The sequence below is a fragment of the Spodoptera frugiperda genome, chromosome 12, assembly GCF_023101765.2.
Source record: "Spodoptera frugiperda isolate SF20-4 chromosome 12, AGI-APGP_CSIRO_Sfru_2.0, whole genome shotgun sequence".
Taxonomy (NCBI): Eukaryota; Metazoa; Arthropoda; class Insecta; order Lepidoptera; family Noctuidae; genus Spodoptera; species Spodoptera frugiperda.
Window position 1 is genome coordinate 7,005,272 of NC_064223.1, and position 14,651 is coordinate 7,019,922.

Sequence of the window (14,651 nt, forward strand, 5' to 3'; positions counted from 1 at the left end):
TCTTTAATCGACCATACAGCCAAACGACGATGGTTTATCTACCTGGTTGAATTATTACACCTATGGAGTTATGCAGGCTGCCTAGTGTCTGGCTGTGGCTGCATCATTCTAAAGAGGACTAGTAGATGGTAAAGTTCATCAAGTTAAAGATCAAGTTTTATCTGAATCAATGTCAAGAAACGCTACTCTTAAACTCTCAACCTCTCAACACAGAGTATTAACTTGCCCGACCTGGAAAACTTTGTTTCGGCATTGGTGTTTGCAGCTATTGAACTTATGTATGAGATGCTGGATTTTTAGTAACTGTAAGTTGAATTAAATTTTTATTCATCGTCGCGTCGTTTAAAGAGAAGCCTGATTTATTATTTACTTACTGGGCCCAGAAGACGGCCACAATGGCTAGACGAACTTGTTTAAACGTTTAAATATTGTGGATTACGTGATGGTGATGGTAAAATAAAGTCCAAATCACGTAACACATAAATCCATTCTTTAAACGTTTCGTTTCACTACAACTTTTCTTATCAAATACATGTCAATAATGTCAAAGTGGCAGCTGTCATTTTACCAACCCACCATGACTTCGTGTTTGATTAGATCAGTGAAATACATTTGTAATGATATAAAGTTCGCGGCAGCAAGAGTGTCGTGTCTCACAAAGAATTATATTAATCGTCCTGTTTGTCGAATTTCTTCAGTTACACCCAAGGAACACCCAAAGATGGCTGATAGGATATTACCGCAAATATTTAAGTACGTTGATGATAATACAGAATCTTATAAGCAACTTTTAAAGGAAGCGGTTGCAATTCCATCGGTATCTAGTGATGTTAAGTACCGTAAGGAATGCGTCCGTATGGTGGAGTGGATGCAAGGGAAATTGAAGGAGGTTGGTGCTACCACTGAGCTTAGAGATGTTGGCTACCAGACCATTGCCGGGGAACAAGTTAAACTGCCGCCCGTTTTGGTAGGCGTATTAGGAAATGTAAGTACCTACTTGTTTATTCATTTACTACCACCATTTTATCTGAACTTCATAAACTTTTATTTTAATAGTTTTTTATTTTATCAGTAACTATTTCTGAGGTTAGTTTAGGGCTGAGTCATTGTAAATTTCATGTACTAGATGATTAATAATTATTATTACAGCTAAAAAAATATTGTAAATATAAATATTGAATATGTAGGTATTCAATATTTTTTCTTTAGAAAATATTTATTATATTTTTTGTAGCAATTCATCTTCTTATTTACAATCCTTTGTTCGTCATAATGTTTAATTTACGTAACTAAAAATAATCTCAGCAATTCTAACATGTTTCAGTTGTAGGTACAATAGAATTTACATTAGCATTAGCATTGAAATCAAATCAGAATGTTTATCAAGCTGAAAAAATATTGATTTAGAACTTTTGTTAAATTAAATTTCCTTAACTGCTTTTTTAATACTCTACTACAATTTTAAGCGGTTTCAATAACTTTTCATATCAAGCATCTATAATATTCTAGCACTTAAAAATACTGTTAAGAACAAAATAAATAAATTAAAGCCTGCATACTATCAATGTATGATTTACACAATTTGTAATTTTTAGGTATTTTAAAAATATGCTGTGTCATAATCATAAAATCAAACATATTAAATTCTATTTAATTTATAACAAGCCATCTAACCTGTTTTCAAATATTTTTTACAGCTATAGATATTCCTAATCATTTTTAATTGAAGTTTATAAACATAAAAAGTTCATTGACTTCTAATAGATTGGCTTAAGACCTTTGAAACGAGTTTTTTTTAAATATACCTACTTTAAAATTTTAGGATTCCAAGAAAAATACAATTTGCATATATGGCCACTTGGACGTCCAACCAGCATTAAAATCTGATGGGTGGGAAACTGAGCCCTTTGAGCTGGTAGAGCGTGATGGCAAGTTGTTTGGACGTGGTTCCACGGATGATAAGGGCCCAGTACTTGGCTGGCTTCATGCTATCAATGCATACAAAGGTGTTGGTGAAGAGGTAAGAAGAAGCAACCACATCTATTTTTGTATGGAAGCTTAAAAAATACATTTGGTTGTATGAATCACCTAGAAACTTTCATAGAACAAAAAAAAAAAATCATGTGATATTTATAACTCCTCTTCTCTAGTTGTTACTCTGAGAGTAGAGATATTCAGTTTCATTATAGTTATTCAGATTAATATTCATAAAAACCAACTGTATTGTATTAACTGCTGCTGCATAATTGTTGTAGGCTCGATTCTTGTTTGTAATAAATATACTCTCAATTCAAAAGAAAATCCCGGTGTAAGACTTCGCTATTTAATAAAATAAAATAATAAAATCATTATTTGCAGCTGCCAGTCAATCTAAAGTTCGTTTTTGAATGCATGGAAGAGTCTGGTTCAGAGGGCCTGGATGAACTACTCTTGGAGAAATTAAAACCAGAGGGATTCTTCAAGGATGTAGACTATGTGTGTATATCAGACAACTACTGGCTTGGGACCACTAAACCCTGTATCACCTATGGTCTTCGAGGTATCAGCTACTATTTCCTAGAAATCGAGTGTGCTAAAATGGACTTACACAGCGGTGTCTATGGCGGTACTGTACATGAAGGTAATCCATTTTATTGATTTAAGAAATATTTATCTATCTGCTATAATCTTATGACATAGAAACTGAAATTGGTTAAGTTTCAGTTTCTATTTGGTTAAGACAATAATATCATATATCAAGTTATAGGTAAAACACAATATAGAAAATGAATTCCATTGTTTCAGAGGATCATTACTATAAAAAAATGTTATCGCCTTGCTTCACCTGAACAATGGCCCCCATTTTGTTTGATAATGCAGTGTATACCTAATAGAAAATGATGATCATACTTGTATGTAAGAAACACTAAATGTTATGATCTAGTGAATTCTTCATTCACTCAGGGACAGGACAATCATTTGTATAACAGTTCCCCTTATGTAATAATAATATTTATTATTATAAGATAGCTGGCTTCATCATTTGTATATGTCACCGGTAAATAACAAAAACCGTAAGTTTATATATTTCCCAGACTATTGCCTAGAGATTTTAAACACGTGTAGGAATCTAAACGAGAGATAAATTGTAATATTTTACGTACACATTTTCGTACATTTATCAATTCGTGACGTCTTATGGTAGTAGAAGTTTATTAACTTTATTAACTACCAATCACAGAACAGCTTTTATAATTACGTTTCTTTAAAAAAAAACGAAAAATAAGACACGGCTCTCTGATTGGTTGATGTTGACAATTGCAGAAGGAACAGGCGACTCATTCAACCAATCAGAGCGCGTAATACGAAAATGTAGACGTAAAATAATACAATTTACCTCTCGTTTAGAATCCTACGCTAGTTTATTAATTTCCTAGGAAATGTATAAACTTGTGGGTCTTTCTCGTGACATATAAATTGTTCCTATGTACGTTATACTGTTACATATTATCAGATAATGATAAACATAATTAACATTTCACAATAGGTAAATACGTTAATCTAATAACGCTGATAATTGCATACCTGTTGTCATATCATTGCGACAGCTAGTTACTAGGGAACATGCGTTATCTTTGTTAGCTTTTATGCTAAACAGAAGCAGTTACTGATTTTTTTGATAACATTCTCCTAATAAACAAGGTCCTTTAATCTAAAATCTAATTTTTCGACAATGCGGTCTATTGACTTATTAAGCGGTTTCGCGGACCGTTTTCTTTGACCAATTGCTAAAATGATTCTAACAATAATGTACTGACATAAAATAGCGATGCCGACGCCTTGCGCCATCAATTGAGAACGATTGTTCAAATTACAGCTATGACTGATCTAATTCACATGATGAATCAACTTGTGGACAAGAATGGCAGGATTCAAGTCACCGGTATCTACGACTCTGTGGCGCCTTTGACGGAGAATGAGAAGAAACTGTACACCACTATCGATTTTGATACCGAAGCCTACAGGTATCTATGATGCTATGTACTTTACTTTGACTCACTAGGTGCCCATACAGAGAGAATTCCATTAATTGGGTTGCATATGCATAGTAGATAAGTATACTAAGACCTATGCATAAAGTGTGTTTGAACAGGCATTACGCAAAAAATACACATTAGTCTTTTTTTAAAGCCCTCTTTTTACCCGACTGCCAAGGAAGGGTTATGTTTTTCGCGCGTATCTTGTATGTATGAGCCTAATATTCTTTATTACCTCATTTCTTCGAAACGGCTTGATGGATTTCGACAATCAGGGTATCGTTGGATTCGTCTTAATTACCCAAGTGTTCTTAGATATGTGACGTAAAACAAAAACCAACATGGCGGCCGTGAGGCGCCCTAGATAGGAGTAAAAAAAAAAAAAATATTTGCTACAATATGGGTATCAAATTAAAGAGCTCATCATGAGGATTCCAAAATGGTATATCACTGACATATAAAAAAAAATACTATGTGCAATTATGTTCTTTATTATCCAAACTAAATACTCGTATAGGTACTACGCGACGCGATTGACTAGCGGTGTCTGAACTTAAAAGTGAAAAGTGATAATAAAAGTACGTCTTAACTAAATTATTTACAATGAATTTATTTGAATGAATTTATAAATAAAGGACTAGCGACCCGCCCTCGCTTTGCTGAACGTTAAATAAGGAATCTATCTGCATAGTCGTTTACCTATAGCCCATGCGACGCGTCAACTGTAAAGACCGATTTTTGTCTAAAACTAGTAGAAATTTTGAAACAGTGTAAAGAGCAAATTTTATCTTCATTTAATGTAGAAAATTAATAGACTATTTAAAAGGATAAGGATTAATACTATTACGGACAAAAACCCCTCACAATAAATTATCTTGGTATTGGAAGTAGTTCTATCGTGTCGCGGGTGAAATCTTGAGAAACACATAGCCGTATTATAACTAACTAAAAAGTGTTAAATAAAAATAAATAAATTAAAAAAAGTCGGGACCCATTAAATAAACTAGACTAAAATCATTCAATATGGGTCCCGACTGTTGCACTCAATTATGTTTCGCATAAGATTATTATTTTTTGTGTATTGATTATGAAATTATTTAATTTTGTGGTAATAGCATTGCTATCTACACTTTTAGACTAAGCTTGTTTTTTACTTTTCAGTTTTTATTTAAAGTGTTTTTTATGCAGTCGGGTTTTTTATTTTTTTTAATTTATTTATTTTTTATCTATTACCTTAAAGACCCCAACACCATTTTAAGCAGTATTTTTCAAGGTCTCTTGGATACATAATTATAATTATTATTAGATATGTACGTAAATACTTCATTTAATTACTTTTATCATTGCCGCTTATTACAATATTTTTGATACAGTATAATCGATAAGTCATCATATGAATGTATAATCGATTATGATTATAATCACTTATTTGGTGCCTAAGAATGTTGTTAACAATATTTATAGGTGCTTAAAAAGGTACGGATCGTGGACCGTAATAAGTGGTACTAACGGTTTCTGGAGACATAAAAATAACATAGGATAATGCTAAACTGCTGTAAACGGGTTTTCAATAATCTAATTTGTATGATTTAATATTATTAAAACTTTGTAGATCCATTTTAAGGTACGATTTTTAAATTTACGATTGGCTGGCATCCAAATGACACTATAAAGAAGCACCTATTATAATTAGCACCAAGCTAGATGCAATCTTTTCTTCTTTTCACCATTAAATAATTGGGGTCAGCACAATATTTAGTTTTTTTTTGCAATTCCCCCAAACCAAAGGTTGGTTTGGGGAATTGTATCACAAACTAATTTCTCTTGTATTGTAATAACGTTCCTAAAACTTAATACCTAAACAATATGTAACAAGAGATAAATTAATTTGTCCCTCCAATAGTACCAGAGTACCTATTTGTTAGTACTTTCATGTAAATTGATATCTAAACGCTGTTCGCGGAATGAGTCAATGCAATGCTATTATCGCATTGTTTACGATACTCCGGTCTTTGATCCCTACCACTCTATTACACACACCATAATGATTTTACATAAACATTGTTATTAGCTATATAAACAGTACTCTTATACTATACATATATACATACATACTGTATATTGTAACAATTGTGATTTAGAGAACACACAAAGAATTATAAATATTGTGCGGTAATATAATCCAACCCGCGATATTTAGGTAATCGAACTGCGCTTGCTCAGCAGATTGTCGGTCAGTCATTGCAGATTTTTTAAAAAATATCAATAAACTGTAGGTACAGAGGTCATTGCTGATTCATTACTAATAATGTAATATTAGTTTGTTTGTTTACCATGTAATATTTTGTGCAAACAGCAACATCAATATCTCGCCAGCCAAGTTTGTGACTAATGCATAAATGTATTAGGTACATGAACATTTAAATGCACATGCTTAAGTATATACAATAATATGTAGGTGTAGGTATGTGTAAATAAACGGATGCGCGATAACTTTTCTCCCTGATATTTTAATTTGTTAGTGTATTGAAACAATAATGTCTATTTTGTAGGCACTCCATCGGTGCAACTAAGCTGGCACACAATGGCGACAAGGAACAAATTCTGATGCACCGCTGGAGATACCCAAGCTTGTCATTGCATGGAATAGAAGGTAAATAGAATAACATTCCATAATAATCATTAAGTTGTAGTAAAAAGTCTTAAAAAAAACTTCATACACTGTAACTTGTTATTCGTCATACAAAAGAGGCCCACATAGTGTGTGGGACTTCTAGTACTAAGTATCAAGCGCCTATGTAAAGCAATAATATTTAAAATATTTTCTTAGGTGCCGCATTCCAACCTGGAGCAAAAACAGTGATTCCTGGCAAAGTCATTGGCAAGTTCTCCATAAGAATTGTACCCAACCAAGAACCCGAGGAAGTTGAGAAGCTGGTCTTCGATTATGTCAACAAGAAGGTTCGTATCATAACAACATTGTTTATGGTATTTATTTTAACGAAATAACTTATACGTTGTAATAATAGAAACTATTCTGCTTATTAGGAAGCTAACTAAACTAATTTATTTAATGAGATATGATCCTTAACATCAAACAATTTATTATACTTAATTCAGTGTCATATCTTTACAATATCATTTATTTTCCTTTTTATTAGTTAATTACATATTACTACATATTCCAATCGTTTGCGAAGTTATAGCTTTTGACTACTTTTATATCTGTAATGGCATGCTTAAAATTATTCTTGTGCCAAACTATAATTACAATATTTACTCAGTTCACAGTTTGCTTAAGGATACTGTTTTCAAATAGACAATGGTTTGCGAAACATTAGATATACATATTATTTGTTATAGTAAAGTCAACTATACAACGTGTAACAAAAAGGGGGTATACATATCAAGTGCACGGTTTCTAGATAACATAACAAACGATACGGGAAGGGTTTTTTAAACTCATGTTTTCATGGTACCAAGTTATGAATTTTTCTAATCGCAACGTCGCGCGAATCAAAATTAGGTAGAGAGGTACTAGGCGATCAAATTGACAGAAGAAATGTTTCGTAATATTAGCGAGTGACCCCTGTAGTGTTGTGACACGTTTGTATGATTTGAAACCAAGAACTATGCGATATCAAGTATTTGGTAAAAAAAAATTATAAACGTATTTTAAGCTGAAACTTTGTGTAGAGATTCTATTCAACGTGTATTCATCAGGGCTTCTTGATGTATATGGGTATTTTGTTACACGTTGTATATAAGTTTGCAATAAGAACAATATTTATATGGACGTCACGTACGCTCCGTGTATTTGATATCATAATAAATTGCAGTAAGCTATTTGTATCTACAGCAGACGGTGTTATCGTTGAAAGATAGTGAGAGTAATTACATTGTTGCTAATGTAATAAAATAATTATACTCGCATTACATTGCTGTTGTAATATTTTCGCCAATTATGGTGAATACCAATTGACTCTAAGCGCTACGTGCTGCACATGAGCACATAACGTCGTGCCTTCTAATAGTCGAAGAGTAGATATCTTTATCCCAAAGTCAAGTAGTCATTCTAATTATTTCAATTCATACCTGATTTGCGAAAATTCTAAAATTCCTTACACTTCCAGAATTTTCGAAAATTGCATCAAACCCGAGACCTCTTGCCCGGAAGACGAGCTTGCGAACACTCGATCAATGAGACGGACTGTTGTCTACTAATCTAAACTTTCAAAACTTAACACCAAGTTACTTCCACATGCATTTTTGAAAATAACTTGGCTGTATAACCGTAATATTATATTAAGGCGAATATACAAATAAACGATTGAATAATATTAAATTAATTGAATAGGGAGGCCTATAACCTGCAGTGGGACGACCACGACTAAAAATAAATTAAACGATTGAATAATGTAAATAAAATGTGAATATATTGGTTTCCAGTGGGCAGAGCACGGCTCCCCCAACAAGATGACGATCACGGCACAGAGCGGCCGCGCCTGGACCGAGAACCCCGACCACCCGCACTACCAGGCCGCTGCACGCGCCACGAGGCTAATCTATCTGGTAACAATTTCTTTGTTTTATTATATCTTACTAATATTGTAAATGGGACAGTTTGTGAAGATTAAAGACATTTTTCAACCGTGTTTTATATAGCCTCGTAGGTAGAACCGCGGACGTAGTAGTAAGTCGAAAAACAATAACCCATAATGTATACCGATATATGGGATATATTTCATTTCAATATTCACGATAGTTTATCATCTCTATGGAACAAAGACCTTTATGGGGAGTGATGTTTAGAGCAAATACCCACATTTGGCATTTTTCGTGAAAAACGCAGTAGTAGTTTTTCTTTTTTTCTTGTTTTTCTACTACCCGTTTTCGTACTACCTGGTTGATCTCTATTGTTACAGACTGAACCGGACATGTCCCGCGAAGGCGGCTCCATCCCAGTGACGATCACGCTGCAGGAGGCCAGCGGCCGCAACGTGCTGCTGCTGCCGATGGGCGCCGGCGACGACATGGCGCACTCGCAGAACGAGAAGATCAATGTCCGCAACTACATCGAGGGAGTGAGTACACACTTGTTTATATCATCGAACATTGAAGGTTACAATCAAAGAGTAGGACCTCTTCTCCAAAGTGGATAATTGCGCTCAGTTTAGTTAGAGAAACTTATAGAACAATACAGCCAAAAATAGGACAGGTTTTATTTTCCGAAAAGATAACTAAAGGTGCGCACTTATTGTTATATGTCACATATTTAAACTTCTTGATATTTTGAAATAATAACATTAAAAGTATCCTTTTTACTTCGGATATAAACTATAAGGTAATTTTAAAAATATCCCGAATAAGAAAAAGATTCTACCAGAAAACAAAAATAATACCAAGTTTTTCATACACAATACAATATATTCGTGTTTTGTTGTAGCTGGTTTCCTATAACTTAATAAGACTTAACAAAATAAGACTTTTAAGACTAGACGCACAATTGACAAACGGGATACGACGTACTTAACGACGAACTTAACCATTGTAACCATTGTAGAATAAACCGTGCACTAGAAGCATTCAATTCGTTTGAGTGACTCGCCACGTCGTGACTTTGAAAATGCTACATGTGGTGTGCTCGGCCATCTATGGCGGGCTGTGATTGACAACTTAACAATGTGTACTGACTTCTAATTTCATCTGCATTGAAAATCCTACTGATTCAGTTTGTAGTCTCCTAGATATGACTTGTATAGTTGTGCTTATGACCCGTTCCACATACTTTGGATAGCCACCATCTACCAAATAGAACATTATTTGTATGAACTATCTGCCACATTCGGGTGCTTATGCTACTTACTTATATGACGGTGGTAAATCAGACTATTGTACGCCTACTCGCAAGCAAAATGTACAATATCTGAATCATTATATAAATAGTGGTTACCTCTGTAGTGAAGGTTTACTCATGTACTGCATCTACATATGTACGACACACATACATTTTGTTTTGTGGGGGGAAAATGTTCGGGCGAGAGGAGAGGGAGTGTCAGACTCTTGCTGACTAATACTACCCTATTCCTACTCTTGCTTTTCGAGCCGGAGCCCCGGTAAACCTGCTACTTAGTCCGCAGCTCCGGATCAGGCATCAGTCCTACTGGGCTCCATCTGTAGATACATTCCTACATATGACATACATATTAATTGATACATAATATGATGGTACACATGTACACCGTCACGTAATTGTTAAGTAATCAGATACTGACAAACATAAAGGTGTCCCTACTTAATGTTATAACATCGATTATAACGCGGAGGTTATGCAAGGCAGAAACTGTGGTATGAACATAAACAGATGTTACAAGGTAGGGAAAAACCCACACAATACTTTTTGAAATGCGTAAATAAACGCTCCCTGTTTAAGTATTTAAGTTTACTGTAAAAATCAAATAAGTATGTGCATACAAAGATTTTTTACTTTGATCAGAGTTTTCCCAAACCTTTTTAGTATATCCTTGGATCGGGTTTATTACTCATGCGCTTTGAAAACAATTAATAAAACACTAACTCATCAGATGATGCATGATACGTGTAAATTTTGCCACACAAAACTTCACAAAAATATTTCTAGAATATAAATTCCTGAGTCAAATCAAGTATTTTTTTCCAATGCCAAACGTATACTGGTCCAGTTTTATGACTAAAGATTTGTTTAAGATAAAAACTTTGTATTAATTACATAATTGCATGTTACTTCTAAGACCATGTATGTAACCTTTGAGGAACAAATTAACATTTATTATGTGGTTTAAAAATAAATATGCACATAAAGGATATTTTTAAAAATAAGTAATGCATTGTTCCTTGCTTACTCATTCTATTATACAAAGTCATCACTTTTTTTTTTGTCTGCTTCTCGACAGATACAAGCACGCTTTGTGCATTAGATGGTACTAAGAAATCTAATACAAACGTATAAAGCTGAATAGTTAGTTTGTTTGAACCCGCTAATCTCCGGAACTACTGGTCCGTGTGACGTTTTATATGCTATAAAACGTCACACTATTACCAATAGGAGTCGTGCAGTGGGTGAAAAACTGTATAAATACGAAAGTAACTTAAGTCTCTGTCTCTTGTTTATGCCTAAACCACTGTACCGATTTTTATAATTATTATTGTTTTGGACAGTCCATTTATTGATCAATATCTGAGCAGAGCGGGTGAAACCGCGTGGAAGTACTAGCGTACAGAATATAGCATTTAATTATTCAGTAACACCTAATGTTCTCGTCACGTTTTCGGAATGGAACTAAAAAAAAAAACATTACTTATAAGTAAAAGGTTTTTCCTACTGAGTTTCCTTAATCTTTATCGAGAATTATTAATTTTGAACACGAGTGCCCAGTCATGTTGCGATTTACAAGTATTGTGATTTTGCACCTCGTTTTCATTAACTCCGTGGCAATAGAGGTCAGTATTTACGTCTTGAGTTCGGATAAAACGTGTTCTGACGCACACATCTCGAAAAGGGACTTTAATGTAAGCACGCTTTGTTTAATAAAATTTCGTAATTACGGACACCCTGGTATTGCGTGCGCTTTCTTGTGTATTAAACTGAATAGGGATGATGTATAATTGACTAATCATTCCATAATACTTGCCATACTCAGAGTCATTTAATTGTTACTTAATTCAGGCCTTAGCAGTTGTTTTTGGAACAAAATCGTTACTAAGGAATAGTTTGAATAATCTTTAAATGTCTCCTGAGTACGGCCGTAAATGGTTAAAAAACGGTATCATCTTGTTTAAATTATTTGTATTGTTTTTTATTTCGTAGTTTATAACATTATTATTAGATATGAATATTGTAATTAGCTGGAAAACGTCCACTATCGAATTAAGGCCTGCCCTTTGTACACCGTGGCAAACGACAATCTGCCCTTTCCTTAGGTGGTTAGAACATGGCAATAAAATTAACACCAATTTAGTAATTAAAATCGGAGAAGGTCGTCTCGTCTCAAAACAGACAAATGTGCAATATTTAATAATTATCTCTTAATCGCACATACCTGGTTTCATTACTTTAATAGCTTTGATCTTTGTTGTCGTTGTTCGTTAGAAACAGCACTTTAGGATATAATTCGAAATGAAAGTAAATCTAATTTCTCTTTGTATTGTTACAGATAAAACTGTTCGCCGCCTACTTGCACGAGGTTAGCAAACTGTCTAAGTAACTTGTAGACTCCGTGTCGGAGTAAGCTAGTATACGCGTGGAGCAGTAGTAGCAGTACATGGTCACGGGATAGTCTACATTCCTCAACAAGTACACATTGACTACGTATTACATAATGTTTGTTATATCTCGCATAATATTCTCGGTGCCTTATGCGTTACTTTTAACATGTAGGTGGACTATTGATTTGTTATAAGCAACTATCTATTTTTAAAAACAGTTATGAGAACAGACTAAGTTCCGTTTTATTGTTTAATTTTTATTTTATCTTGCTTTTTGTATCACGTATTTATTATATTTTGCATAATAAACAATTATTTTTTCTTATTTTATTTTTTTGTTTTATTTGACACCTATCTTTTTTTAAGCAAATATGCTTAGTTAATCCACTGATGTGCGATATGTTATGTTGATATAAACAACTGTGCAATGTATTTCAATAATTGCACAATAATTACTAGCAAACAGATACAAATGTTTTCGATATTGTTTAAAAAAAATCTTATCAACTGTAGAGTATTAGCAGTTTCCTTATTATGTTCCGATACTCAAATATTAAACTTCATATGAAATGATGTAATGCAATGCTTCTCAGAATAGAAATGTTTTCTCAGTAAAACATAAAACATAAACAATACTTCAGTGAATTTAAGTAAACAATTTGGAGAATGACTGTAACTATAATTAATAATTTGCTATATTTGTACCTACTTTAATAAAGAAGAAAACAGTGTTTGTTTAATTATTTATATCGAATGAAACTGTGGGTTCGATTTAAAAAACCGTAGGCATTGAAAAGCGTACTATATAGGGAGTTTTTTTTTTTTTTTTGAGGGGGAAAATCATCCAATGACTTCTCCCGCCTTGGGCGAGGCGAGAGGGAGTGTCAGACTCTTACTGACTAAAAACCACCCCGTTCCTTCTCCTGCTTTTCGAGCCGGAGCCCCGGTAAACCCGCTAGGTAGTCCGCAGCTCCGGATCAGGCATCAGCCCTACTGGGCCCCATCTGTGGTGGTCTGATGGCTCTTTGAGGCGCGCGCGGAACGCGACGCGCCGCACGCACGGGTCTGGTTCTGTTCGGGCGATGAGCTACCCTTGCTCACCGTCCGCAGACCCGCACTTACGGTGGCCGGAGATCGTCACGCGATCCCCGACGCCCAGAGTGTCTCTCGCGACGGCTGGGGCGTGAGGAGGTTTGTTCCCTCACGCGCCCCGCCTCCTCCTTAGCTAGCATGACTGCTTCGCAGAAGGAGGAGACGGCATCCCAGTCCCTCTCGCTCCGCACCATGGCTTGAACCAGTGCCGGGCGCGAAAGGTCGCCGTCGCCGACCACATCCCTGAGGACTTGGCGGTGCTCAGCCCACGCAGGGCACACCGCCACTGTATGTTCTACAGTGTCCTCCGGGCGGTCCTCGCAGTGATGACACCCGGGCGTTTCCTCCCGCCCAATAAGGAACAGGAACCTACCGAAACTCCCATGTCCGGTAAGCACCTGTGTCAGGCGGTAGGTGAGGACGCCGTGGCGCCTCTCTAGCCACTCCTCAAAGAGGGGACTTACCGCTGCAATGACAGCGAGCCCAGCCCTCGGTTGCGACAGTCGTTGCTGCCATTCCGCCATGAGATCGCGCCGGAGCTCATCCCGCCACGCACTGATCTGGCGCGGTAGTGGAGATTCGCCCCGGCGACACGCGTCGGCGCGCAAACTGAACACGCGCGCGAGCACTTTCGCCTCCAAATCCCACGGCGGTAATCCGGCAAGGAGGTTCGCCGCCTCCCCGGAGATCGTGCGATATCCACGGATCACCCGGATGGCCATGACCCTCTGAGACGTGAGCAGCGCCCGAGCTGGCCGCCGCATCAGGTTCGGCGCCCACACCGGGGCGCCGTAGAGGGCCATGGACCGCACGATCCCCGCGTACAACCTCCGACTATATAGGGAGTAAGAATACAAATTAGGCATAAGATTAGACCTTTTTATCCCCAAAGGGATGCCAAGCATGAGCCTGGGGACGGCGTGCGAAGCCTGTAGTGCCGGCGTAGGGGCCACTGATACCCCGGGCGAAAATATTGTGGCGCCCACTTGAGGGAAGCAATATCAAGTGTTAGTTTTTTGTGGATCCCATCGGCGGCGGCATCGGCGTCCTCCAGAATTTGTCGCCCTGGGCCATCACCCCAGCAAGCCCCCCCCCCCCCCCTAACGCCGGCACTGTGCGAAGGTAGCTCACCGTTCGATCAGAATCAGGCCCGAGTGTAAGGCGTAGTGCGTCGCATTCAGCGCGCCCAGATGAGGCCAAGTAGGGCTGATGCGGCTCCGTGTGCGGCTCGAAGAGTAGGAGTAGGAATGGGGGTGGTTTTTGGTCAGTAAGAGTCTGACACTCCTCTCGCCTCAGCCA

At 36.6% G+C, this 14,651-nt stretch overlaps 1 protein-coding gene across 1 annotated transcript; it reads left to right on the top strand.

Moving 5' to 3' along the window:
- Positions 1-559: 559 nt before the first annotated feature.
- Positions 560-12,590, top strand: LOC118262426 (cytosolic non-specific dipeptidase). The gene is made up of 9 exons (XM_035573763.2): positions 560-985; positions 1,823-2,020; positions 2,359-2,620; positions 3,857-4,004; positions 6,569-6,669; positions 6,847-6,977; positions 8,466-8,588; positions 8,942-9,100; positions 12,209-12,590. Exons 1-9 carry the CDS (start codon positions 578-580, stop codon positions 12,257-12,259), a joined length of 1,581 nt encoding a protein of 526 aa, XP_035429656.2. The 5' UTR covers positions 560-577; the 3' UTR covers positions 12,260-12,590.
- Positions 12,591-14,651: the final 2,061 nt, after the last annotated feature.

Bases quoted from the DNA above. Each gene is read 5' to 3' on its own strand.
- LOC118262426 (XM_035573763.2), top strand. From the start codon at position 578: ATGACTTCGTGTTTGATTAGATCAGTGAAATACATTTGTAATGATATA. The intron at 2,021-2,358 runs GTAAGAAGAAGC...CATTATTTGCAG, and splicing joins ACAAAGGTGTTGGTGAAGAG to CTGCCAGTCAATCTAAAGTT. The intron at 6,978-8,465 runs GTTCGTATCATA...ATTGGTTTCCAG, and splicing joins TCGATTATGTCAACAAGAAG to TGGGCAGAGCACGGCTCCCC.